The sequence below is a fragment of the Neoarius graeffei genome, chromosome 19 (genome assembly GCF_027579695.1).
Source record: "Neoarius graeffei isolate fNeoGra1 chromosome 19, fNeoGra1.pri, whole genome shotgun sequence".
Lineage (NCBI taxonomy): Eukaryota > Metazoa > Chordata > Actinopteri > Siluriformes > Ariidae > Neoarius > Neoarius graeffei.
The window spans coordinates 13,732,564-13,757,189 of record NC_083587.1 but is presented as its reverse complement, the minus strand read 5'-3'; the positions used below and the strand labels follow the sequence as shown (position 1 = coordinate 13,757,189).

The 24,626-nt window shown below is 42.9% G+C and overlaps 1 protein-coding gene and 1 long non-coding RNA gene across 2 annotated transcripts in view; one reads left to right on the top strand and one right to left on the bottom strand.

Moving 5' to 3' along the window:
* The window catches only part of LOC132867836 (uncharacterized), a 35,116-nt gene extending 32,993 nt beyond the window's left edge, over positions 1-2,123 (bottom strand). Inside the window, exon 1 of the long non-coding RNA XR_009650782.1 lies at positions 1,937-2,123. This is a non-coding gene — a long non-coding RNA (uncharacterized LOC132867836). The remainder of the gene's footprint in view (positions 1-1,936) is intronic.
* Positions 1,943-22,531, top strand: tnk2a (tyrosine kinase, non-receptor, 2a). The gene is made up of 16 exons (XM_060900812.1): positions 1,943-2,085; positions 8,495-8,664; positions 11,770-11,837; positions 13,591-13,809; positions 13,926-14,078; positions 15,823-16,100; positions 16,179-16,305; positions 16,837-16,983; positions 17,204-17,298; positions 18,157-18,351; positions 18,894-18,985; positions 19,139-19,183; positions 19,593-20,890; positions 20,978-21,073; positions 21,317-21,444; positions 21,670-22,531. Exons 2-16 carry the CDS (start codon positions 8,502-8,504, stop codon positions 21,674-21,676), a joined length of 3,111 nt encoding a protein of 1,036 aa, XP_060756795.1. The 5' UTR covers positions 1,943-2,085; positions 8,495-8,501; the 3' UTR covers positions 21,677-22,531.
* Positions 22,532-24,626: the final 2,095 nt, after the last annotated feature.

Sequence of the window (24,626 nt, the reverse complement as noted above, 5' to 3'; positions counted from 1 at the left end):
CACCTCTCCTTAGCAGCTAAAGAACCACATAACCACAAACAGCACAGCACCAGGGAACCGACTTTAGTTCTTTAAAATGATATACTATCAAAATCTAAAGTCAAAATATATAAATTAAAATGTATAAATAGAATTAAGAATAGTAGTAGTGACATAGCTAGTTATATTCTCTTCTCACCTGTGACCCTGCATAATCATCCCTGTTGGCCTCTGGTCCACTGTCTCCTCTCTCACCCTGCTCTTTCTATTGTGGCAATAAAGATTAAAAAATATGTGGAAAGCAACATTTTGAAATAGAATTAGGAATACAGTAATAATAATCAGCAAATTCATGTCCTTTAAACTTTAACTACCACAAAAATAAATTAAATCTTTACAAAAATAAGTCAAAGGAACACAAATATATTCTTATTTTCTACCCAGAAGTGAGTAATCTTAGAGTAGCCAAAATAGTAACGTTACTCAAGTAAGAGTATTGTTACTTTAGAATAATATTACTCAAGTAAAAGTAAAACGTATTTTGCAACAAAACAACTCTTAAGAGTACAATTTATCCAAAAAGTTACTCAAGTAAATGTAACGGAGTAAATGTAACTAGTTACTAGCACCTCTAAGTTAGCTAGCTAGCTTAACTAACTAAATTGACATCTATTTGTCATCTTTTAGCTAAACATTATCTACATTCAACAGCATTACTCAACTTACATGGTTTGTTTGGAAAAAACTGTCTAAAGTCTTTAGGGTCTTGGCTGGTTTGCTGAACATACAGAAGCACTGCCCAGATCTGAATTACACCAAAGATACTCATACAATATTTTCTAAAGCGTCTCTGATCACACACGACAGCGGGGTTTGTTTGCCGCCTCAGCTCCGCCTGCTCATGATGCGTTTAGAGGCGGCTCGGAAAAACGTGTTTCCACATATTAAAAATGAATTGAGTGGTTGTCTCATCTCATCTCATTATCTCTAGCTGCTTTATCCTGTTCTACAGGGTCGCAGGCAAGCTGGAGCCTATCCCAGCTGACTACGGGCGAAAGGCGGGGAACACCCTGGACAAGTCGCCAGGTCATCACAGGGCCGACACATAGACACAGACAACCATTCACACTCACATTCACACCTACGGTCAATTTAGAGTCACCAGTTAACCTAACCTGCATGTCTTTGGACTGTGGGGGAAACCGGAGCACCCGGAGGAAACCCACGCGGACATGGGGAGAACATGCAAACTCCGCACAGAAAGGCCCTCGTCGGCCACGGGGCTCGAACCTGGACCTTTTTGCTGTGAGGCGACAGCGCTAACCACTACACCATCGTGCCGCCCTTGAGTGGTTGTAATTGCTGTAAAAAGTGCGGGGGACAGAGGGCACAAATACGGGAAGTGCGGGGGACATGTCCCCTGCATACCCCGCGTCTGCTATGCCCATGGCCATAGGGTATGTTTTTTTTTTTTTTGCGATATCTTCCTTCATATTCATCAGAAGTGCTTCCAGGCAAGGTTTGTTTTGCCTGGCAACACTTGTTTTATTATTAGGTTTATATAATGCAGAACGTCCGCTGTACAGGTCCCTGTGAAAGAGCTGTTACTATGGAAACGATAACATTAGAACAAGTGCACTAATATAAATCTGTGGTTCGTGTTCCAGCTGGAATTACAGTCCGAGCTGCTGTTCTACAGAAACACCGCACACCTTCTGACCAATCAGATCTGAGAATTCAGCTGCACTGTGGTACAATTTACTAGCGTCATTTCATTACATTTTAAATCCAGTTCAGTTCATGAGGACAGCTGGGTGAACAGCTGGGTGATGGCGTGTCCTGTGGAATTATTACCGATTTCAGTGTCATGTAACTGTATTAATAAACGTGAAATCTGTGGATTTGGCAACACACTCTGGAGCACTGCACTGTGTCTTTAAGGTGTGTGTGTTCGTACTGTATAATTAAAGCAGGATAATCCTCCGCGATGCTGCGACAGAAACAGTGCTGAACGGAGCTGACATGCGGCTCCGCTGTGGGCCGGTAACGGCGGCTTTAACGGGGGTTTCACGAGACCGAGCTGAGCGCGTGCTGAATCCGGTCCAGGTGAGTTCTGCAGAGAGAAGAGCAGGTTTCATCACCACTGTGATCACACACACACACACGCAGCAGGGAGGCTTCATTCCCAGCGGATATCCGGTGTATTACTGTGAGCATCAGTGTGTTGATCAGTGAATCATCATCTCTGATCCGAACCTCAGGCTGGATCTCAGGTGCGAGTCCTGCACGAGCGCGTTATACACGGCTTTCTCTCTGAAAGCGCTGCAGAGACCCAACACCATCTTACAACACAAACACATGTCCTGTGTGTGTGTGTGTGAGTTGTCGGCTGAAATCCAGAATATTCGGTGCCCTTACAAGCTCGTTTTGTAGTTGTAGTTGCAGCTACTGACTGGAGTCCCATCTGTTGTTCTGCATAAAGTATTGGCACCCTCTTCCCTGTCTATAGCGCCTGATGTTAAAGGTGCTTTTTAGGGTGACCACCTGCTCATGGGGACAAGGGGTATGTTTTTGAGGGACAATGTGGGACGCCGCCCCCACTGCGCCGCGCCAGCCGCTGGAAGACTCACAGATAGTGGTTTACCCATTTCTAGCACATACTACCTTACATGGTATATCAATAATACCCTAATCTGCTGTTATTGGTGATGTATGGTCATGAACAGGCCACCAAATGTGTTTTTATTTTAAATAAACATTCATAATATTTTGACCATTCAATGACTTGACAGGGCGGCACGGTGGTGTAGTGGTTAGCGCTGTCGCCTCACAGCAAGAAGGTCCTGGGTTCGAGCCCCGGGGCCGGCGAGGGCCTTTCTGTGCGGAGTTTGCATGTTGTCCGCGTGGGTTTCCTCCGGGTGCTCCGGTTTCCCCCACAGTCCAAAGACATGCAGGTTAGGTTAACTGGTGACTCTAAATTGACCGTAGGTGTGAATGGTTGTCTGTGTCTATGTGTCAGCCCTGTGATGACCTGGCGACTTGTCCAGGGTGTACCCCGCCTTTCGCCCGTAGTCAGCTGGGATAGGCTCCAGCTTGCCTGCGACCCTGTAGAAGGATAAAGCGGCTAGAGATGATGAGATGAATGACTTGACAGACACACTTCCACTTATGATTTACTGAAGCTACTCAATTTTATTTATTTTCCATTACAATTTATTCACTTTAAATCAATCATAATATAATATTGAGTCTGAGGCTTTGCAGTGCATCAGTACAGCAGGAATAGTGACAAGTCTCCATTTGGTTTTCAGTGGATTAACAGGAATTGTAGTGGCTCAGCACCACAGAAACAGTAGAAAAAAAGTCTCTTAACTCACAACCACAGCTTTGTGCCACAATCTCCTGCCCGATATGATATTGCGTGTTGGGCAGTGTGATACACACTCGTCACCTCTGCCGCAGTCACTTTGTCAGCTAGAGAGTCGTTTTTAGGTCGTAGGAAAGCATCCATAGATTTAGACGTTTCTTTCTGTTGCACACGTTTCTTGTGAGTCTCCGCGAGCCTGTGTCATTTCACATCGTATTCCCCGCCATGTCTGATTGAGAAAGAAGATGTTTTGCAAAGGTCACAAAAAGCCCTCTCGGTATCCCCCTCAACCCCTTTCAGCCACAAATATTCATTTTCCCACTCTTTCCTGTACATACACCTTCTCTTTTTAACTGGAGGTGGCGGTGCCTCACCTGCCATCTCCCCGGTACCTTTCTCCATTTTTTAATATGAAAGCAATGCATGCGTTGGACCTGTGTCCCTCGTCACTGTCTGTGCACGTGAGTGCGGTGTCATGGCAACAACAAAAAGTTGACAACAACCAGTCAGTTGTGAGGGGTGTGTGTGTGTGTGGTTTTGTTCTACAGTCTATAGTGGCGACGGTGGTGTGCTGAAATGTCAAGTACTCGTAATATTCGTTTGGCTGCCTGGGTGGCCCGGGGAGCGCGACATCCCCCTCAGCAAGCATCGATTATGCGGGACACGTTCTGAATTTGCGGGACGCATAAATTCGGCTTCAAATGCTGTACGCGCACGCGCTATGCGGGACAGGTGGTCACCCTAGTGCTTTTTATATACTACTATCTCATCTCATTATCTGTAGCCGCTTTATCCTGTTCTCCAGGGTCGCAGGCAAGCTGGAGCCTATCCCAGGTGACTACGGGCGAAAGGCGGGGTACACCCTGGACAAGTCGCCAGGTCATCACAGGGCTGACACATAGACACAGACACCCATTCACACTCACATTCACACCTACGGTCAATTTAGAGTCACCAGTTAACCTAACCTGCATGTCTTTGGACTGTGGGGAAAACCGGAGCACCCGGAGGAAACCCACGCGGACACGGGGAGAACATGCAAACTCCACACAGAAAGGCCCTCGCCGGCCACGGGGCTCGAACCCGGACCTTCTTGCTGTGAGGCGACAGCGCTAACCACTACACCACCGTATATACAATCTACACTTCTATTTACAATATCAGTGAAATGAGTGAGTTCCTGTTGTCACTGACGTTATAGCAGCTATAAACAGTTGTTCCCTGACCAGTCACAAAGTATACACTCGTCTGTATTGAGAATGTCAGCTTCACCTCTGACCAAAACTCTGACGCTGAAGACTCCTTTAATATAAGGAATATTATATTCATATCAGGGTGGCATGGTGGTCTAGTAGTTAGCACTGTCACCTCACAGCAAGAAGGTTCTGGGTTCGAGCCCAGTGGCCTTTCTGTGTGGAGTTTACATGTTCTCCCCATGTCCGCGTGGGTTTCCTCGGGGTGCTCCAGTTTCCCCCACAGTCCAACGACATGCAGGTTAGGTTAACATGGGATGGCCTTGGGCTGAAGTGCCCAAGAGTGGCGGTGCACACATACGCAGCGGCTTTGCTCTCCTATGACAAACTAAATTTTGTTGTACATTTGTGCAATGACAATAAAGGCATTCTATTCTAATATAAACCTGTGATGTGCAGCTGCACAACTGTCAGAGCTGTAGTCATAGAAAAATAATCAACATCCTTCTGACCAATCAGAGTCCAGAACTCAGGAGCTCTGTTGGATAAATATATAAATAAATATTTCCTGCTGCTTACTTGTGAATAATTAATCAGAGCTTTATGCGATCAACTGCGAGTGTGTGTGTGTTTATGTGAGGATGCAGTGCCCAGTATTATCTCTGGTTATGTTCAGAATTTCAGTGGTACACAGTACATCAGAGTCGCATCAAGGTCGATGCTGAGCCTCATGTCCTGTCGTGACTCAGCCAGAATGAGCGAGTCGACTCATCAGTGTGTCACGAGACGAAGGAATAAAGAAAGCAACAGAAAGATTGAGAGGATGGATGATGCTCATTTATGGATGACGATTTGAGGAAAGATGTGAGGTTGCCATGGGAACAGCTGTGTCTTTAAGTCTCTGTGGCATGTTATGGAGTGGGCATGTTCTCAGCGGTTCACTGCGAAACCAGGACGTGTCTTATGGGAGATGAAATTGGAGCACACGGTTTATTTTTCGCTCCATTGAATGAAAGAGGAATCGAGCATCTCAGATTATCGTCAGCATGAGAGAGAGAAGCTGAAGGCTCGAGTTTATCTACAGGCTGAAATATCTACAGTGTGATGCTTAAACATTTAAACTCCGCCTGGATGTTGATTCTGATTCTGTAGATGTAAGTGTTTGGGTCAAATGTATTCAGTCAAATCATTGAAATCAGGCTTTTCACCTATTTCTTAATACACCAGTGTGGGCTAGCTATGAGATCAGCTTGTGACGTCACAAAATTAACTCAACGTAAACTTTGCATATGCATGTTTATTTTTAAATGCTGACATTTTTGGTGATGATAAAGGTGTAGAATCGCTCCAAGGTCAAATTATATAAATATATACTGTAAATATACAGCATGTAGGTCAAAGAAAAGCAAATAAAGTTGTACTTAATTTTATGTTCTTTAATAATAATAATAATAATAATAATGGGCGGCACGGTGGTGTAGTGGTTAGCGCTGTCGCCTCACAACAAGAAGGTCCGGGTTCGAGCCCTGTGGCCGGCGAGGGCCTTTCTGTGCGGAGTTTGCATGTTCTCCCCGTGTGCGCGTGGGTTTCCTCTGGGTGCTCCGGTTTCCCCCACAGTCCAAAGACATGCAGGTTAGGTTAACTGGTGACTCTAAATTGACCGTAGGTGTGAATGTGAGTGTGAATGGGTGTCTGTGTCTATGTGTCAGCCCTGTGATGACCTGGCGACTTGTCCAGGGTGTTCCCCGCCTTTCGCCCGTAGTCAGCTGGGATAGGCTCCAGCTTGCCTGCGACCCTGTAGAACAGGATAAAGCGGCTAGAGATAATGAGATGAATAATAATAATAATATTTAATGCCTTGCTTCCTGTAGAATGTAATTTAATTTCATTATTTTTATTCATGAATAATTCAAAAAAATTAACATCAGGCGGCACGGTGGTGTAGTGGTTAGCGCTGTCGCCTCACAGCAAGAAGGTCCTGGGTTCGAGCCCCGGGGCCGGCAAGGGCCTTTCTGTGTGGAGTTTGCATGTTCTCCCCGTGTCCGCGTGGGTTTCCTCCGGGTGCTCCGGTTTCCCCCACAGTCCAAAGACATGCAGGTTAGGTTAACTGGTGACTCTAAATTGACCGTAGGTGTGAATGTGAGTGTGAATGGTTGTCTGTGTCTATGTGTCAGCCCTGTGATGACCTGGCGACTTGTCCAGGGTGTACCCCGCCTTTCGCCCGTAGTCAGCTGGGATAGGCTCCAGCTTGCCTGCGACCCTGTAGAAGGATAAAGCGGCTAGAGATAATGAGATGAGATGAGAAATTAACATCAACTCAATTTTTATCCCCTGCTGGCCGAAAGGCCCGAAGGGGGATTATGTCGTGGCGATGGCCATCCATCTGTCCCGGGAAGGGTGCTCACCTTCTGAAATCAACTCCTCTCACAATTTTTGGAGGAATTTCACGAAACTTGACAGGATTCTTTGTTATACGCATATTGTAATATTGTTCAATTGGGTCACATTTTACCAGAGTTACAGCCCTTGATTAACAAAATTATACTTTGACAATTTCATGAGTGTGTTTTCCTTCTGACATCAACTCCACTCACAATTTTTGGAGGAATTTCACGAAACTTGGCAAAAGGCCTTGGTATATGACGGTAGTATGCATATTATTTTGTTCAATTCGGTCGCATTTTACCAGAGTTACAGCCCTTGATTAACAACCTTGTACTTTCACAATTTCATGAAGGTGTGCTTGCCTTATGACACCAACTCCTCTCACAACTTTTGGATGAATTTCTCGAAGCTTGGCAAAAGGCCTTGTTATACGCATATTGCGATTTAATTTCGTTTGTGAAAATTTCACCAGAGTTTTGACCCTTGATTAAATAACTTGTACTTTGAGAATTTCATGAGGGTGTACGTTCTTCTGAAATCAACTCCTCTCACAATTTGTGGAGGAATTTCACAGGCTTTGTTATATGACAGTTATACGCATATTGAAATTTCGTTTAATTTGTGCAGATTTTTCCAGAGTTATGCCCTTGATTATTAACAAACTTGTAACTTGGCAATTTCATCAAGGTGTGCTTGCTTTCTGAAATCAACTTCCCTCACAATTTTTATCCCCCGCTGGCTGAATGGCCCGAAGGGGGATTATGTCGTGGCGATGTCCATCCGTCCGTCCGTCCTAGAAAGGGTACTCATCTTCTGAAATCAACTTGTAACAAGAGTTCTAGGTGGGTGGAGCACAGAAGCACGGCAGGCCAGAACTGAGTTCTCAAAAACTCTTTTATTTAGCTTTTCAGCTTTTATATTCACTCTCACACATGCACACAAGCATCCAGGTTGGGGTAGAGCTCCCTTTCTCTGCTCTCTCTCTCCTTTTAAAGGGCGCGGTCACTGGGGGAGACACACAAACACAGGTTAATTCACGTCAGGTGCAGTGATTCTGCCACTTACCTTCCCTGACTCCGCCCTCCATTCACAGACCACCGCTTGGCCACGCCCCCGCTGCCACACAACTCCTCTCACAATTTTTGGAGGAATTTCACCAAACTTGACAAGATTCTTTGTTATATTTTGCTAATACACATATTGTAATTGTGTTTAATTCAGTCGCATTTTACCAGAGTTATGGCAGAGTTGCCAGCGAGGGATATTATGCTCTCAAAGCACTCTTATTAAAGAAGAATAATAGGAAAATCATATCTATTGTAGTAGGGAGATTATTTTCAGGTAATTATTTCCCAAGAATAAAATGAATAAAAAAGAGAATAAACAATTTTAGATGCTGTCACACAACATCCATGTTTATTTCCAGTTGTCAGTGGAGTATCTGTTAATAACCAGTGATGTGTAAAGCATGAGGGTTCATTTGGTGTATTTTGGATTGACACTGAATCATGAGGTATCCATACCCTTTGTGTGTGTGTGTGTGTGTGTGTGTGTGTGTGTGTGTGTGTAGAGCAGACATGCAGTCAGACGAGGGAACGGAGTGGCTCATGGAACTGCTCACAGACGTGCAGCTGCAGCAGTATTTCCTGCGAATCCGAGATGAGCTCAATGTCACTCGGCTCTCTCACTTCGACTACGTGAAGACCGAAGACCTGGAGAAGATCGGCATGGGGCGGCCAGGTGGGCACACATCACATGCTTCCTACTCACAGGTGCTCAGCCTCCAACACAAAGAGATTTAACAAGCAAACATGAATCATTCAGCATTGCAGCAGATTCAGTTATGAGTCATTTCAGTCTGCTGCGTTCAGGTTCGTTTTACAAAACTGTTCATTTTACATTCTTGTATATGAAATACAGCCTTGAGTGTAAAAGGATTTTTCCTTCACTATAAAGTCTCAGAAATACAATGTTTGAAAAAAAAAAAGATTCCACAAGTTAATGGGAGAGTTACAAGTTCTGAGCTTCTGGCTTTTAGGGTTCTACATAGAACATTTCAGGGTTCTATCAGAGGGTCAGAAACATTTTGGGTGGCTGTGACTGTGATGTAGATGTACAGTTGTGATCAGAAGTTTACATACAGTGACATGAATGTCATCTTGGATATGAATGTCATGGCAATATTTGGGCTTTCACTAATTTCTTTAAACTGTTATTTTTCTGTGGCAGAATGATTGTACAGCATGCATCTTGAATAAAAAAAACAACAACTAGAATTTGGTGCATAAGTTTTAATTTTCTTTGGGTTTTCTGAACTCAACACAGGGTCAAAATTATACATACAGGGTCAAAAATTTGCATGCGCTCACTTAGATTATTAATTCGGAGGTGCTGAAACTTCCAAAATGTCTCTTATCTTGCCAAGGCCGAGGTCTCTTAACTTCCTCTTAGTGCTCATGATTGACTACAGCTGGTAGCTTCTCTGTGCCTTCATAAAAAGGGTTTGTTTACAGCACTCATTGGATTGACCAACACACAATACAATGGGAAAGTCCAAGAAGCTCAGTGCAGATCTGAGAAAGAGGATCGCAGATGTACACAACTTCGGAGTGTCTCTTGGAGTCATTTCTAAACAACTGCAAATTCCAAGATCAGTTCAAACAATTGTATGCAAATTATTGTGAGGTGTAGTCACTTTGCCAAGCTACTTTGCTTCAAGAAAACCCAAACTGTCACCCTCAGCTGAAAGGAAATTGGTTTGGATGGTCAGGAGCAACCTGGGAACCACCATGGCACAGCCCTGCCATGAACTGGAAGCTGATGGATCACTGTCTACAGTTCAGATCACCATGGACTAAGAGGCTGCTATCCAAAAAATAACCTCCTGCTCCAAAATTGACACCTTCAAGCTTAACTAAAGTTTGAAGCTGACCACACAGACAAAGAAAAAGCCTTCTGGAGGAAAGCCGTATGATCAAACATGAGACAAAGATGAGACAAAGATTGAGTTGTTTGGCCAGAATGACCACCATGTACAGAGGGACACTGTACCAGCTGGTGGTGGTGGTAGGATCATTATGCTCTGGGGCTGTTTTACTGCCAGTGGAACTGGTTCATTGCACAAAGTGGATGGAATAATGAAGGAGGAGGACTACATCAGAATTCTTCAGCATAAACCATCATAAACTTGAACACGACTTGGGACTTACAACAGGACAATGAATCCAAACATGCATCAGAGCTGGTTGTGGAGGATAAAGCAGGCTAACATTAAGCTTAAAACAAGTCCTGACTTCAACCCTATTGAAAATATCTGGACCGTGCTTATAAGTCGAATCCATGCCAAGAAAAAAACAAATGTAATTGAACTCTACCAATTCTACCATGTTGTAAAATATCCAACCAGAATTCTGCCAGAAGCTTGTTCATGGTAAACAAAAAATGTTTGGTCAAAGTGAATCTTGTGAATATTTTACCCAAATATTAGGTGTGCTGTATGTATAATTTTGACCCTGTGTTGATTTCAGAAAACCCAAAGAAAATTGAAACTTGTGCACCAAATGCTAGTGTTTTTTTCTTTTTCTTTTTTTTTAAATTAAAGATGTATGCTGTACAGGGGCGGCACGGTGGTGTAGTGGTTAGCACTGTTGCAAGAAGGTTCTGGGTTCGAGCCCAGTGACCAGTGAGCTTTTCTGTGTGGAGTTTGCATGTTCTCTCCATGTCTGCGTGGGTTTCCTCCGGGTGCTCCGATTTCCCCAAAGTCCAAAGACATGCAGGTTAGGCTAATTGGTGGCTCTAAGCCCATGTTTACATTAGACCGTATCAGCGGATCATCAGATTAACGTTTTTAAAACGATTAGTGTGCACACAGCAACACCAATACACGATTTGCGTGCACACAGCAATACCAATACACGGATACGCTCGGCTCCGCAGGCATCCTGCGCTCCAAATCACTCTGCCCTGAACAGCGAGTGCCCTCTGGAGGGTGCGCACTCCGGCCTTGCGCAGCTCACAGAGCGCGCGAGTGAAGTGAACAAGCTGTGATTCGGGACTGAGCCGCTGTGTGTGTGATCCCAGCGCATATCACTTACCACTTGCAAGTGGAAGGATGGCAAGCCTAAAGACAATCATAACTACACAATGGGCAGTATTTGCATCAGTATTTGCAGTATTTTCATACTTTTATACTCTTTAATGAAAGGTGATATAAGGCGGAAGTCCGCGACATTTTTCAGCAGTCGCGTCACATGACCAACGCCAGCGAATCAGGAAGGTGGATGTCACAGTGACGTTGTCCAATGAGACGCCAGCTAGAGCTCAGCACAGCGTATCCGCGTATTCTGAATGTTTACACAGCACCAGAGCTGACACGATCTGGATTGAATACGTGGACGCTGGCGGATTCCTGTTTCCCGGCGTTTCCAGGCAGTTTAATGTAAACGGACAGTGCATCCGCGGAGAAAACGAGACAGATACGGTCTAATGTAAACGTAGCCTAAATTGACCATGAGTGTGAATGGTTGTTTGTCTCTGTGTGTCAGCCCTGTGATGATCTGGCCTCTCGCCCATAGTCAGCTGGGATAGGCTCCAGCTTGCCTGCGACCCTGCACAAGATAAGCCATTATGGATAATGGATGGATGGATGTTTATGCTGAAGAAATAAAATCATATGAAATGTTAAACATGAAGGGGACAGCGGTGCTGTAACTGTCGGAAAAACAAAAGAAAAAATCCATTAAAGATAAAATGTATAATAGCGTATAACAGGGTACAGTGTGAGCTCTTGTATAATGTACAGATATAATGCCTTCTCTCTCTCTCTCTCTCTCTGGTGTTGTGAAGGTCAGCGGCGTCTGTGGGAGGCAGTGAAGAGACGCAGAGCGATGTGTAAACGCAAGTCATGGATGAAGGTACACTGTTCTCACGTGTCACAGTCAAAGAGACACATCATCATCACAGATACAGTGGGGCAAAAAAGTATTTAGTCAGCCATCAATTGTGCAAGTTCTCCCACTTAAAAAGATGAGAGAGGCCTGTAATTTTCATCATAGGTACACTTCAACTATGAGAGACAGAATGGGGGGAAAGAATCCAGGAAATCACATTGTAGGATTTTTAATGAATTAATTGGTAAATTCCTCAGTAAAATAAGTATTTGGTCGCCTACAAACAAGCAAGATTTCTGGCTCTCACAGACCTGTAACAACTTCTTTAAGAGGCTCCTCTGTCCTCCCCTCGTTACCTGTATTAATGGCACCTGTTTGAACTCGTTATCAGTATAAAAGACACCTGTCCACAACCTCAAACAGTCACACTCCAAACTCCACTATGGCCAAGACCAAAGAGCTGTCAAAGGACACCAGAAACAAAATTGTAGACCTGCACCAGGCTGGGAAGACTGAATCTGCAATAGGTAAGCAGCTTGGTGTGAAGAAATCAACTGTGGGAGCAATTATTAGAAAATGGAAGACATACAAGACCACTGATAATCTCCCTCGATCTGGGGCTCCACGCAAGATCTCACCCCGTGGGGTCAAAATGATCACAAGAATGGTGAGCAAAAATCCCAGAACCACACGGGGGGACCTAGTGAATGACCTGCAGAGAGCTGGGACCAAAGTAACAAAGGCTACCACCAGTAACACAGTACGCTGCCAGGGACTCAAATCCTGCAGTGCCAGACGTGTCCCCCTGCTTAAGCCAGTACATGTCCAGGCCCGTCTGAAGTTTGCTAGAGAGCATTTGGATGATCCAGAAGAGAACTGGGAGAATGTCATATGGTCAGATGAAACCAAAATAGAACTTTTTGGTAAAAACTCAACTTGTCGTGTTTGGAGGAGAAAGAATGCTGAGTTGCATCCAAAGAACACCATACCTACTGTGAAGCATGGGGGTGGAAACATCATGCTTTGGGGCTGTTTTTCTGCAAAGGGACCAGGACGACTGATCCGTGTAAAGGAAAGAATGAATGGGGCCATGTATCGTGAGATTTTGAGTGAAAACCTCCTTCCATCAGCAAGGGCATTGAAGATAAAACGTGGCTGGGTCTTTCAGCATGACAATGATCCCAAACACACCGCCCGGGCAACGAAGGAGTGGCTTCGTAAGAAGCATTTCAAGGTTCTGGAGTGGCCTAGCCAGTCTCCAGATTTCAACCCCATAGAAAATCTTTGGAGGGAGTTGAAAGTCCGTGTTGCCCAGCGACAGCCCCAAAACATCACTGCTCTAGAGGAGATCTGCATGGAGGAATGGGCCAAAATACCAGCAACAGTGTGTGAAAACCTTGTGAAGACTTACAGAAAATGTTTGACCTCTGTCATTGCCAACAAAGGGTATATAACAAAGTATTGAGATGAACTTTTGTTATTGACCAAATACTTATTTCCCACCATAATTTGCAAATAAATTCTTTAAAAATCAGACAATGTGATTTTCTGGGGTTTTTTTTTTCTCATTTTGTCTCTCATAGTTGAGGTATACCTATGATGAAAATTACAGGCCTCTCTCATCTTTTTAAATGGGAGAACTTGCACAATTGGTGACTGACTAAATACTTTTTTGCCCCACTGTATATAAACACACAGCTGAGTACAAAAGTTTACTTTTATATGAGGTGAAAATACAGGTGGGTGGAGCCTAAAGTGTAGTCTCCACCCCTTGCAGGTTTTCACAGGTAAGAGACCGGAGACAGAGACTCAAACGGGAGTGACGTTTGAGGATTTGTCGCCCTGCAGCATTCGGGCTGAACCTCAAGGTGAATCCCAGCCGGCAGCTCTGACCTGTCTGATCAGTGACCGAGACCTGACGCTATTGGAGAAACTTGGAGACGGATCATTCGGCGTGGTGAAGAAAGCGGAGTGGCATGCTCCATCTGGACGAGTGGTGAGGGGTCTCTCTCACACACACATGTTTTTTTGTGTAGGCATTAACAGTTATATCAAGGTCATAAAATCATTGTGTGTGTGTGTGTGTGTGTGTGTGTGTGTGTGAGATTACAGTTGAATGTTGCTGTAAAGTGCCTGAAGTCAGATTTACTGGATCAGACAGAAGGTCTGGATGATTTCATCCGTGAGGTGAACGCCATGCACTCCCTGAACCATCAGAACCTCATCCGCTTGTACGGCGTCATCCTGACACACCCCATGAAGATGGTGAGGACCAAAGATCAGACTCTGACCTCTGACCTGTTTATTAGTGTGTTAAATACACAACACTATAGAATTACCACTGGAGCTATTTAATGAACGTTTTGTGAAAACTGTTATGTCATTTCATATTAATGACTCCAAAATTATGCAAATAAAATTACAGTCATGTGAAAAAGAAAGTATACTCTCTTCCAGTTATATGGGTTTACCAATCAAGACATGACATAAAAAAATCATCTGATCCTTACCAGGTCCTAAAATTATGCAAATCTAACCTCAGGTGTGGCACAACACACAACAGATTCCACCATGTCATTATTTATTTAACAAAAATTAAGTGAAAATGCAAAATCCATGTGTGAAAAAGTAAGTACACCCCATGATTCAATAGCTTGTAGAACCACCTTTTGCAGCAATCACTTGAAGCAATCGTTTTCTGGATGATTTTATCAGTCTCTCACATTGTTGTGGAGGAATTTTGGCCCACTCTTCTTTACAGCATTGCTTCAGTTCATTTATGTTTGAGGGCATTTGTTTATGCACAGCTCTCTTAAGGTCCCACCACAGCATTTGAATTGTGTTGAGGTCTGGACTTTGATTTGGCCATTCCAACACCTTGAATCTTTTCTTTTTCAGCCATTCTGCTGTAGATTTGCTGGTGTGCTTGGGATCATTGTCCTGTTGCATGACCCAATTGCGGCCAAGCTTTAGCTGTTGGACAGATGGCCTCACGTTTGCCTCTAAAATACTTTGGTATACAGAGGAGTTCATGGTTGACTCAATGACTGCAAGGTGCCCAGGCCCTGTGGCTGCAAAACAAGCCCAAAATCATCACCCCTCCACCACCGTACTTGATGGTTGGTATGAGGTGTTTGTGCTGATATGCTATGTTTGGTTTTTGCCAAACCACTGTGCATTATGGCCAAACATTTCCACTTTGGTCTCATCTGGCCAAAGGACATTGTTCCAGAAGGCTTGTGGTTTGTTCAGATGTATCTTTGCAAACCTAAGCCATGCTGCCATGTTCTTTTTAGATAGAAGAGGCCATGTCATTGGCACACTGGCATTCTTCTGGCAACCCTTCCAAACAAGCCATACTTGTGCAATCTTTTTCTAATTGGACTGTCATGAACTTTAACATTTAACATGCTAACTGTGGCCTGTAGAGTCCTAGATATAGTTCTTGTTTTTTTTGCAATTTCTTTGAATATTGCATGGTCTGACCTTGGAGTAAATTTGCTGGGACGTCCACTCCTGGGAAGATTGCTAACTGTCTTGAATGTTTTCCACTTCTGAATAATCTTTCTCACAGTAGAATGATGGATTTCAAATTGTTTGGAAATGGCCTTATAACCCTTCCCAGATTGATGTGCAGCAACAGTTGCTTCTCTAAGATCATTGCTGATGTCTTTCCTCCTTGGCATTGTGTTAACACACACCTGAGTGCTCCACACCAGCAAACTGCCAAAACTTCTGATTTTTAAGAGGTGGCCACACTTGCTGATGATCAATTAATCAAATTCATTTGATCAGCAACACCTGGCTGCTAATTGGCTTCATAATTTCTATGGAAGTAGTAAGGGTGTACTTAATTTTTCGCACACTGCTACTGTGGGCGTGGTTAATGTAATTAAGCTATGAAGAATACACTTGGTAATTTACAACTGATTGGTCTTTATCAACATATGCATGAATTTTTAGTTTGGTATGACTATGAAAACATTTACGCGTGTGTGTGTGTGTGTAGGTGACGGAGCTGGCTCCACTTGGCTCTCTGTTGGACCGGTTAAGGAAGCGACAGGGTCACATCCTGATCTCGGTGCTGTGCCGCTACACTGTGCAGATTGCGTGTGGGATGGCGTACCTCGAGTCACGGCGTTTCATCCACCGAGACCTGGCCGCTCGAAACATCCTGCTTGCCTCCAATGACCTCGTCAAGATTGGAGACTTCGGCCTGATGCGGGCGCTGCCCAAAAACGACGACCATTACGTTATGCAGGAGCACCACAAAGTTCCGTTTGCCTGGTAAGGAGTTTTAGAGAGATAGGTTTCTTTTTATCTCTCTCTTGTCGATTCTCTCACATGTGCTGTGTGCTTTCTCAGGTGTGCACCAGAGAGCCTGAAGACCAGAACCTTCTCTCATGCCAGTGATACCTGGATGTTTGGTGTGACACTGTGGGAGATGTTCAGTCACGGCCAGGAGCCATGGCTCGGTCTCAATGGCAGCCAGGTACATGCTTAGCTCACTGTACATGAGACGATATTTCAGTAAGGAATAAACACAGTGTGTGTTGGTATTATAGTAAAATACTGATGGGCGGAGTTACTGCTACCACCTGAAGTGGCAACGGTACTTTCCTACAACAGCATGTTTTATTCCTCTTATACCACAGCAATTTACCACAAATGTTATAGTTTATTCACGTTTATTGTGAAACATTCATGAAAAAGTGAATTAGTGTTCTCACTTCAAGTTACAGCTTCACCTCGGACGCTGGAGGTTGTCAGATCCTTCCACAAATGTGAAATAAACCTCTCTTTACTTTCAGAAAACTTCGCCGTCAACGATTTTTAAACCATTTACATGGAGCATTTGCTGTACAAGTCCCTGTGAATGAGCGGTTACTATAGAAACATAAACATATATGATTTAGTATCAGAACGAGAGCATTAATATAAACCTGTGATTTGCATCTGCTGTTATAGAAAATCTATAAACTCTACGACGTGCAGAAGCTCATGCTGAACACTTCTTCCTCAGATCCTCCATAAGATCGATAAGGAGGGCGAGAGGCTGGTTAAACCCGAGGACTGTCCTCAGGATATCTACAACGTCATGCTGCAGAGTTGGTCTCCAAAACCCGAGGACAGACCGACGTTCGTGGCTTTGAGAGACTTCCTCGTGGAGGTCAGAGTCGTTCAATTCAATTATTAATGTAAAAGAAAAATATTTCAAATCAACAGTATCCTACTGCTAATAATAATGAGTATGAATATTTAATAAAGTCCAGATGTTTAATCAGATTAATTGAAATCTGAAAATCCAATATGATAGTTTACATGAACATTTGAATAATTTGGATTATTGGTGAATGTATTTTATACACACGGATATCTTGCCTCTGCAGACGATGCCGACAGACATGAGAGCACTGCAGGACTTTGATGAACCAGACAAACTGAAGATCCATGCCAATGACGTCATCACCATCATCGAGGGCAGGTCACGTAATCACATTTTTTGGAGTCAAAAACGTCCAGTTGACACTTTACACATTTTTTCCTCAAAGCATAAAATAAAAAAATTAAGAATGGTTTCAATTATTTTAATGAATATGAAGTGATAGAAACCTTTATGTAAGTAATTATCACATATTTAATAAATGCATCATTAAAAATTAATGCATTATTACATTATTTTATTAATACTGTACTTGCTAATTAATTAACACATTGAGATGATTAAGCTTCGAGAATGATCATGTGATGATACAATATATATTATTGTCCAACACACTTTATTATCCCAAGGAGTCAAATCTTTTCTTACATAACTTTATTATGACTCATTTAAAACAGCTGATTTTATGTTTTCACACTCGTTGTTTAATTTATTGTCTTTTTACTTGTTGAATAATTAATTTATGCAGATGTTCACCTCATTAGCCTGATTTTGTTTTATTGCTACAAAAACTGTACAAAAAAATCCATAATTTTATTTTTCAATATTATGTAGAAAATTAAATAAATGCATCAATAGATGAAAATTTTGAATTAATCATAAGGTCCTAATTCTATAATCTGATTAGTTGTCCAATACAATCCTGAGTGATATTGACAGTAATTGAATTTCCCCAAATTTATGTCATTTAATTATAGTTTTACTAAAGATCGTGTGATGGCCTTTACAAAATTAATTAATGAAATAAATAAATAAAAATCATATACATACAATTATTTCTAGTTTTTTTTTTTTTAAAGCAACTACCACTGTGTTAAATATCACGATGTGTTATGAGCTGTGAAAATGCTTTCAGGTATCATGATATGAAATTTAGAATTTGGACTAAAATCTGTTTAGAGCGGAGAACTACTGGTGGCGAGGTCAGAACCGACAAACTCTGAAGGTGGGTCAGTTTCCCAGGAACGTGGTGACGTCTGTAGCTGGCCTTTCTGCCCATGACATCAGCAGGCCTCTTAAACACAGCTTCATCCACACGGGTCACGGAGACACCGACCCTCACCGCAGTTGGGGCGCTCCTGATAAAATCGATGAGTAAGAAATCCAGTCTTTTGATGGTTCAGACACTGAAAATTCTCCATTTTTCTAAGTATTTGTACACAATGGTCTGTTTGTGGGCGGCACGGTGGTGTAGTGGTTAGCGCTGTCGCCTCACAGCAAGAGGTCCGGGTTCGAGCCCCGTGGCCGGCGAGGGCCTTTCTGTGTGGAGTTTGCATGTTCTCCCCGTGTCCGCGTGGGTTTCCTCCGGGTGCTCCGGTTTCCCCCACAGTCCAAAGACATGCAGGTTAGGTTAACTGGTGACTCTAAATTGACCGTAGGTGTGAATGTGAGTGTGAATGGTTGTCTGTGTCTATGTGCAGCCCTGTGATGACCTGGCGACTTGTCCAGGGTGTACCCCGCCTTTCGCCCGTAGTCAGCTGGGATAGGCTCCAGCTTGCCTGCGACCCTGTAGAACAGGATAAAGCGGCTAGAGATAATGAGATGAGATGGTCTGTTTGTCACCACTAGGGGGCAGCGTAGCATTGTATTTCTCTGTGAGGTTGAACTCATGCTGTGCTTTTACTTTCTGGATGTAGTATATACCTGGGGAACCCTATGGACCCCCCTGATGTTCTTGGGATGGATCCAAATGCTGACAGACCCACTAAATTACCAAACCGCTCCAAAAGTGAGTGACCAAAACAAAGTTAGAGGGTCCTGCTGTTGTACTTTAAGAAATTAATATTACCTTTGAATATTGTTATCTTCCTTCTCATTTTCTAGCATATGTTAATTAATTTCTAAACTCTCTGATTGTCTTTTCTCCACCCTGGTCCCTCAGAGCAACCTCCTCCTCGTCCTCCTCAGCCAGCCATTCTTCTAAAGAGTAAGAACCATCTCCAATCTCGTCCTCTTTCACTGTGCATTGCATAAAACAAAGGAGCTTGTTTTTACACTTTCGCCAGCGACCTGACATCCTCATGAACTTCTGCCGTTTTTGAAAAACAGAAGTTTTTCTGTTTTCAGCCTCTAACACACTTGACTTCACTTCACTTCATATATATTGGGTATACACAAGTCATTTAGCCAAAAGGTTTTGGAAGTGTGTTTTGATATGCTGACATGTAATATTTTGGGATCTTGCCTCTGGGATCAAATAGAACCGGGGCTTTTTTTTAACATTGTGGATTTTTTTTACCTTTGTATACTGTATACTCTGAATGTTTGAATTTAATTCAAGCTGAACATCTGTTCCTCCTTTGCTGATCAGCTCCGGTTTGCTTTCACATTCTCAGAGCCTTTCTATGACTCCGTGATTGATGACAATGATGATGACGACGATGATCTGATAGTCACCGGGTTGAAGAAGTTTGCTCTGAAAGCACCATCATACCTCGGGCTACGCCTTCGTCCATGGGAGAACTCAGACCCAGCAGATCACCTCAGTGAGGTCTCGCTTATCGACTTTGGAGATGATAGTTTCAGCTCCACATCGCCTTCCCCCATTACGGAGACTCCCGCCCCCAAATCCATTCTATCTGAAGCCTCCATCCTGGATTCTGGCCCTCCACCAAGCCCATACCGCAGTTTGCCGAACCCTCTCCACCCAACCCCCGTGGTGGACTGGGACTCCCGGCCACTGCCTTCTCTCCCTGCATATGACGAAGTGGCTTTAGAGTGTGAGGAGCAGGAGGACGTGGAGGTCCGCTCCATAAATGCTGTGAAGACTGACAATCCAGGCCAGCAATATTATGACAGTGTTGAAGGAGATTTCGATCCCAAGTGCAAAGTGGAAGACGATCTGTTCCTTCCATCTAAACCTGCTTCGGAGAACAGGTCCACCTCGCAATCAGCTGACATCTTCAAGGAGTTACAGAGGGAGGTCATGGCGAAGTTGCGTGTGCCAGCGGCGGTGCAATCAATGCCCTCATCACCCCTCTTACCACACCGCCAAATCATCCTGCCATCCTGTGAGGACAAGCCCCAGATCCCACCCAGGCTTCCTATCCCGCCAACACGGCCTTCCAGACGGACACGCGCCAGACTTTCTGTCTCTTTGGGTGATGATGAGGAGAGACCTCAGCCTCCTCAGATCCCTCCAAGAGACCACGCTATGTCCCAACCCAGCTCGCGATCCCCCAGTCCCATGATCTCCACTCAGCAGAGACCAATTCTTTGCTGTGTCGGGTCTCTGGGATCTTGCCTCTCCCCTTCATCGTACTCCTACGCTCCATCCACTACCCCTTCAAAGCTCACGCTTAGTCCCAGTAGAGTCAACTACAGTTCCCAGAATTCCACTTCCTCCACCAATATAGACCAGACTCGAGCCAAGAGCCCCTGCAACCTACCAATTATGAACGACACCACCAAGGCCAGCAGCACTCACTACTACCTGCTTCCTGAGAGGCCAGCATATCTCGACAGATACAGGTCTGTGAAAGATTCCGAGCAAAACAAAGAGCGACGGACCAACATGGCGACCGTTAGACCCATGGTGCAGCAGCAGGCCACCAAGCCCAATATCACCTCCAACCCCAGCAGCAGCAGCTCTCAGAGCTCAGCAGCACTCAACACTTATAGCAGTGTGAAACAGGTACATTAAGAGCATCCTGGCTTTCCAGAACATATTCTGGCTGTGTGAGGTATAAGGAAGCTGATTGGTTGGTATTTATATCTGCAGGTACAGGAAGCAGTCCATGGAGTGACAGTAGAGGAGTGTCAGACAGCACTCCAGAGTCATGGCTGGAACATCCAGAAGGCTATTGAGTACCTAAAGGTAGCCTGGTGTATGGCTGCTATTGTTATGATTACTAAAAGTCTTTTTATTTTCATTAGAATTAATTAGAAAAGGTGCAGTGACTTTTTGTCCTGCACTCGATACAGCTCTCCAGCTCACATCACAGGTTCTGCTTGTACACTCGATGCAACATTATTCCAGATGACCAGCCACTAATCACCAAAATTCACAACGATCAATTGCAAATCATCGATCACATCACTGTGTGTGTGTGTTGGACAGGTGGAACAACTGTTCCGTCTGGGTCTGAAGACTCGGCTTGAGTGTGTGGAAGTTCTGCAGAGGTGCAGCTGGAACCTGGAGCATGCAAGCACCCAGATGCTGGACTCATACGGACCGTCCAGACAAAGGTACAGAGAAATGTGAACTTCACCAAAACATGGTTTATCTTCTGATCTGCTTGGAACCCTTTCTGATTGGAAAACATTGATGAGGTTCTACAACCTTTGAGAACCCCAAAGGAACCTGTTCTTTGAGAGTCTAGTTGTCATGAAAGGCTTATGTAGGTGTACATTATGTAGCTCTCTGTACATATTAGCATTAAGCAAAGAGGTCTTGTTTTTTTCTTGTCACAGATACTAAACCCAGTGTTGAGGATGAACACAGCGCCCCCTTCTGTCCACTGAGAATCACATGATATTCATCTAAAGCTCATCCTGCTTTCCATATGGGTGCATTATAACTCTTGATTATTTGTCGACTGTTGCAGGACTGTGAATAGCTCATTACTGCTTCTGGCTGGAAAAAAAGTGAACCATGCTGACGTTTAAGAATATAGTTTTTATTTTTTTGAGAAAGTGGTTGTTTTAAACGGGAAACCGGTGGTTTGGTTTGGTTTGAAAAGTGGTTGTTGCGGTTCAGCTTGGTGTTAATTTAGCGCTGCACTTAAATCAGGTTCTGCATTTAATGTTTCTATTTAAGAGCTCCATGGGTTATTATTGAAGCCGTGTTTTATATTTATCGATGTATGAAGCAAAGAAGTAAAAACAAATAACTGTCGCTGTATTTATATTTATTCGCTTTGAATGTGTGAAATATTTATGCTATATAAATTCTGAGTAGTTTATTTATTGAAGAAACAGGGACCTCATGATGAATGTCTGAATGTTATTCATTAATGCAGTGGAATATTTAGTAGTTTTGCTTTAGCATTCCATCATCAGCCTTGAAGTTTATTTTATGTGCCATGGATGGTGTTAAAATATAAATACATGCGATTCGTTCCTTAATTTCTTCATTCATGTTTAATAAGCTACCAAAGATGTGTAATGTTTGTTGATGTCCGTAGTGTCGCACTCCAAGTTTTCAGTTCAGGCCTCGTTCATAAACATTTCATGGAACTTAAAAGGTTCCACATGAACAAAAATAATCATAATCAGATTTATAAAACCATGTGTATGCCACCTAGTGTAAGACCATGTCAACAAGCTTTCAGTAATAACTGTGATTTTTTTTTTTTTAACATGCATATATTATGTTCATTTATGATCTTATAAGTGCATAGGGATTGTCTTTGTATGTGAATACATTTACATTTAGTCATTTATTCATGTCTGGCAGATGCTTTTATTCCAAACATTGTACAAAACATGCAATAATAAAAGGTTCAAGAAATCGACGAGTACTAGAAAGACAATCAGTAACGAGAAGGACAGTTAAAAATGTAAATTCATAAATAATAATACAAATATGTTTAAGATGTAATACAAAAAGCAGTTCCTGCACAGTAAGTGTCAAGAAAGTAAAGGTTTTATTCTGAATACTTTCTAAAGGGGAAGGTTTTTGGAATAGTTTTGAATAATTTAATACACTACTGTTACATATAATGTATGAATGTTGACTCAGGCCCAAATTACAGATCACTTACACATTAATCAAGTGATAAGTTCACATCATCACATCAGATTTATTCTCCAACAAGCCTTTACTAAAGCATGAGTTCAGATCATTGCACTGATTACGTTTGGGAAACTGGTGTCTCTCAAAAAAAAAAAATCAGTTCAGATGATATTATAGGGGTTGGCGTTTGTCAATTAATTAATGTATTAATTACTTAATTCAGTATTATATTTGTTTGTTTTTAAAATAATGAATAGAAAAATATCTAATTAATCAAACATTTTACAAAAATCTTTGCATTTAAACAGGTGGTGCAGGCTTAAATGTATTATTTTTTTTAGCTGTAAACTAAATGAAGTGACTGCACTTTGATGAAACACATCAGTGCTGGTGTTAATATTCACAAAATTACCATTTTATTTTTTAAAAAATCTGCATTTTTATGGGTTGAAAACGCTAGCTACTGGGTAAAATTATCCTGATCCTTCCAAGGCCAATGCTGATGTAGAGTCGACTGTGTGGTACTTCATTACATCATAAAATTTATTTTTAATAAATAAAATAAAACAAAAGTTTTAACATCCTCCAACCAGAGGTGAGCGACCCACCTCCCCGCCCCGCCCCGCCCCGCCCCTCCTCACCCACTTTTTTATCATTTTTCAGTATTCTGCAGTGGGTGGGGTTTGGCTCAGAGCTGGGGGTGAAGTTACACTTTAACTTCAGAGGCGAAGTGGCCAAGTGGTTAGGGTGCTAGACCACTAAGCGAACGGTCCCCGGTTCGAGCCTCTCCTCGGACGGTGATCTGGGGCTCGCCTCTTGTCCACCCAGCAGTGAATGGGGACCTGGTGGAAACACTGGGGAAGTTAAAGGCGGAAAGGAACTGGCCACCCTACCTCACCATGCCGACGGCCTAGACAGAGTGTGCTCTCTAACAGGCACTCCCCAATGTATGTACGAAAAACGTATGTGGGACTCTTTGACTTTTGAATACTCAAGATAAACATTTACTAAAAATGTTTAATTTCTGCACATCTTCATTACGGGTTCATTATTCCACTCTGTTAGAATCACAGTGCTTCTTATACACGGTGATCATATAAATAACCTCACAGTGTCTGCTTATAAAGTGTTGTACTTCAAGCATGTGTTGAGTTTGAGCTGAAAATGTTGTTAGAAACAGATGAGAATAGAAAACAGATGAGAAAACAGAAGAGCTTTATGTGATCGTGAGCTAAAAATCATGAAAAACAAACACACCGTGTCTTTAACCATGCCTCCTCTAAAAGCACAAATGCAACACAAATTGACCATTTTATAATTGAAAGTGTACTCGTGATGATATTGAAATAGAAAATAAACCTGTGTGTTGATTAACACTGACTGGAGCAAGAAAGTCATTTCTGCTTTTATAATACATAGGGCCAAATTACTCAATTCTGATTGGTCAATCAAGGAGGGCTTTTTTCCTTAACACGGGGCCATATTTCTGAAATGCTATTGGCTAGTTCATTGCTTCGTTATGGTTACAAAAATTAACAAATTTTGTCAACAAAATGGCTGACTCTTCTGACTCAGCAATGCCGTGTTTCGCTATATTTGATGAAGAAATGATAAACCAATTGAAAGCTGTAAGCGAAAATGAAAATACCAAAAGACGATTTAGAAACTGATTCAAACGTGCAAGATAGTCTTG

Coding starts and splice junctions, on each gene's coding strand:
- tnk2a (XM_060900812.1), top strand. CDS start 8,502: ATGCAGTCAGACGAGGGAACGGAGTGGCTCATGGAACTGCTCACAGAC. Junction 14,079..15,822: donor TGACACACCCCATGAAGATG/GTGAGGACCAAA, acceptor GTGTGTGTGTAG/GTGACGGAGCTGGCTCCACT. Junction 16,306..16,836: donor TCGGTCTCAATGGCAGCCAG/GTACATGCTTAG, acceptor CTTCTTCCTCAG/ATCCTCCATAAGATCGATAA.